Source organism: Equus asinus, chromosome 17 (genome assembly GCF_041296235.1).
Source record: "Equus asinus isolate D_3611 breed Donkey chromosome 17, EquAss-T2T_v2, whole genome shotgun sequence".
NCBI classification, from domain to species: domain Eukaryota; kingdom Metazoa; phylum Chordata; class Mammalia; order Perissodactyla; family Equidae; genus Equus; species Equus asinus.
The window spans coordinates 15259767-15262534 of NC_091806.1; the positions used below are offsets into that span (position 1 = coordinate 15259767).

Here is a 2768-nt window from a genome sequence, read left to right on the forward strand (position 1 = left end):
ATTATGTTTCTTTTTAAAGCCCTTTCCATATGGATGATATTGGGAAATGCTGTTAATATTATTTAACTTAACTTTTGGTTTGTAAATAGTAATAGAAATGATAGAATTTGTTAAAAATTATACTAAAATGGTAAACAAATTAATATGATTATAAAATGTAATTTTGTGTTTCTTCTATTGTGTTCAATTTATGTTTTATTTTATTTTTTGATTTAAAAATTTTTGTCCAGCTTTGTTGAAGTTACAAGTGATAAACAAAAAGTGTGTATATTTAAGGTGTACAATATGATGCTTTGATATATTTATGTATTAGGAAAAGACTACCAAAATCAAGTTAATTAACATATCCATCACATCACATAGTTTTTTTTTTTATTTTTGGGATGAGAACACTTTAGATCAACTTTTTTTAATAATGTAAACATCACTACATTAAAAAGGGGAAAAATTAAACAAAATTCATGAGTAGATGTACCCAAGCTAGTGTTTGGCCACAAACTCGAGAAGATTTTGTAATGTAAATACTTCAAATGCAGATGGATTAAATTCTACAATGGCAGATACAGGCAAAATGGATTTTAAAAAATCATGGTCCAACTATATGCTGTTTGCAAGAGACTCATTTTGTTTACATTGTTGTTTTAGGTTCAGAAAATACAATGAAAACAAGATTCAGAAGATACATGCTTTAAAAAAAACCTGACAGAAGCAAACACATAAATTATTGATGTCGAGTTTGATAAGAGTTTCCACTAGAAGAAATATGAGGTTCTACTGGATCACTAAAGGGAACATTGAATCAAAAACAAGGGAATATTGAGGAAGGAGTGACAATTAATTGAGGTCTAAAATATGAGAATTAATTTGGCTGAATATATGGGAAACAATCTACTTGTGCATTATAATTAGTTTTTGCTCTGGAGCCAAAAAAATGCAATTATATCTATGAGAAAAATTATCAAGTGACACTTGCCTTTTTCATAGTTTATTAAAACAACATTCCGCATTAAATATTAGCTACAAAGTTTGCAATGATTCTTAAAAACTCTGTGAAATGCATTTTTTACCTCTTTGTTCCTTAAGCTGTAGATCAAGGGGTTAAGCATGGGGATCACTAAAGTGTAAAACACAGAGGCCATTTTATCAGTATCAAAAGAATGAGTGGATTTGGGCTGCATGTACATAAATAGTAGAGACCCATAGAATACAACCACCACCATCAAATGAGAACCACATGTGGAGAAAGCTTTTTTCCTCCCCTCTGTGGAATGCATTTGAAATATGGCTATCAGAATGAGTATGTAGGACACTAGGACTACCATGAGGGAAGAGATCAAATTCAGTGCTGAAAATATTATGATCAACAATTCTATTTCTCTTGCATTTGAGCAAAGCATAAGTAACAAGGGAAGATCATCACAGTAGAAATGACTGATGATGTTAGAGCCACAGAAGGTCAATGTAAAAATCTTAGTAGTAAACGTTAGAGCCTGAAAGGTACTATAGACGTATGGAATGCCTACCAGCACATGACAAAGTCTCCGGGACATGATAACATTGTAGAGCAAAGGGTTACAGATGGCCAAATAACGGTCATAGGCCATGGCTGACAAGATGAAAAATTCACTGATTATGAACATAAGGAAGAAAGCCAACTGTGTGGCACATGCATAATAGGAAATGGTATTTTTATCCACAACAAAATTTACCAGCATCTTGGGACAAATGACAGCAGCGTTACCAAGATCAATGAAAGCCAGGTGTTTGATAAAAAAATACATAGGTGTGTGTAGATGGGAATCTACCTGGGTCACGATGATCATGCCCAGATTGCCCACCACTGTGACTGTGTAGATGATGAGGAAGATTCCAAACAGGGGAACCTGAAGCTCAGGCTGCCTTGTGACTCCCATCAGAATGAATTCCATCAGCAATGTTAGATTCTGTTGGCTCATTTAGCCCAGTTAGCTCTTGTGGGAAGAAACAGAGAGATTGTTATTAGCTTTCACGTAGGGCCATGTAAACAAATTATGTTTGTAGACAGAATGGAGGTTTTTCTTCATAATAAGGAGTATAAAAATAATTCTCATGTCTAATTTTAAAACTAAAACAAATGATGGAAGCTTCTACTTCCCAAGAGGAGGGATCCATATGAAACGCATGCACCGTTATGACAGATTAAACGCCAAGCAGACTCAGCAATGTTCGGAACATATGCATTGATCTAAAATGCCATGTAGGAATTAATATAGAAGTATTAGACTTTATTTTCTCTATGCAATTGCATCAAAAGTTTAATTTAGCACATTTCCATTCTTATCTGAGAATTCTTGTGGAATTTTGATTTTCGTAAAGAGAGAGGTAAAGATAATAGAAAGCTAATGAAATTTAAGATATAGATTCCTTCAACTGTACTTTCAAGGACCTGGGTGAGGCCTTAGCAACAAACTCACCAAGGAGATATATCTTTGTAAAAGTTGCAAATGTAAAATATTTTAACCTTGATCCATTAAGCCCACTTTCTCTTTTCGTTTCAATTTTTGCTCCATCACGCTTCAACTAATATCAGGATGCTCTGGCATGTCTGCAAACATTTGTAAGGTCCAGCAAAGGGAAGACTGAATTAATAATACTTTGTTTTATACTTAAGTGGTATGTTTATATGTTTAAAAATCAATTACATTTATCATTGAATAATGCTATATTTTGGTGTAGGAATGACTTCCAAGACCAATCCTGCCACCAAATATGCTGAGATATGTCTGCAA

General features: G+C 33.5%; 1 protein-coding gene across 1 annotated transcript; it reads right to left on the reverse strand.

Annotated features, from left to right (window-relative positions):
* Positions 1-1013: 1013 nt before the first annotated feature.
* On the reverse strand, positions 1014-1955 carry LOC139040906 (olfactory receptor 8K5-like). The gene has a single exon (XM_070488617.1). It carries the CDS (start codon positions 1953-1955, stop codon positions 1014-1016), a length of 942 nt encoding a protein of 313 aa, XP_070344718.1.
* Positions 1956-2768: the final 813 nt, after the last annotated feature.

Excerpts from the sequence above, each read along its gene's own strand:
- LOC139040906 (XM_070488617.1), bottom strand. The coding sequence starts at position 1,955 with ATGAGCCAACAGAATCTAACATTGCTGATGGAATTCATTCTGATGGGA.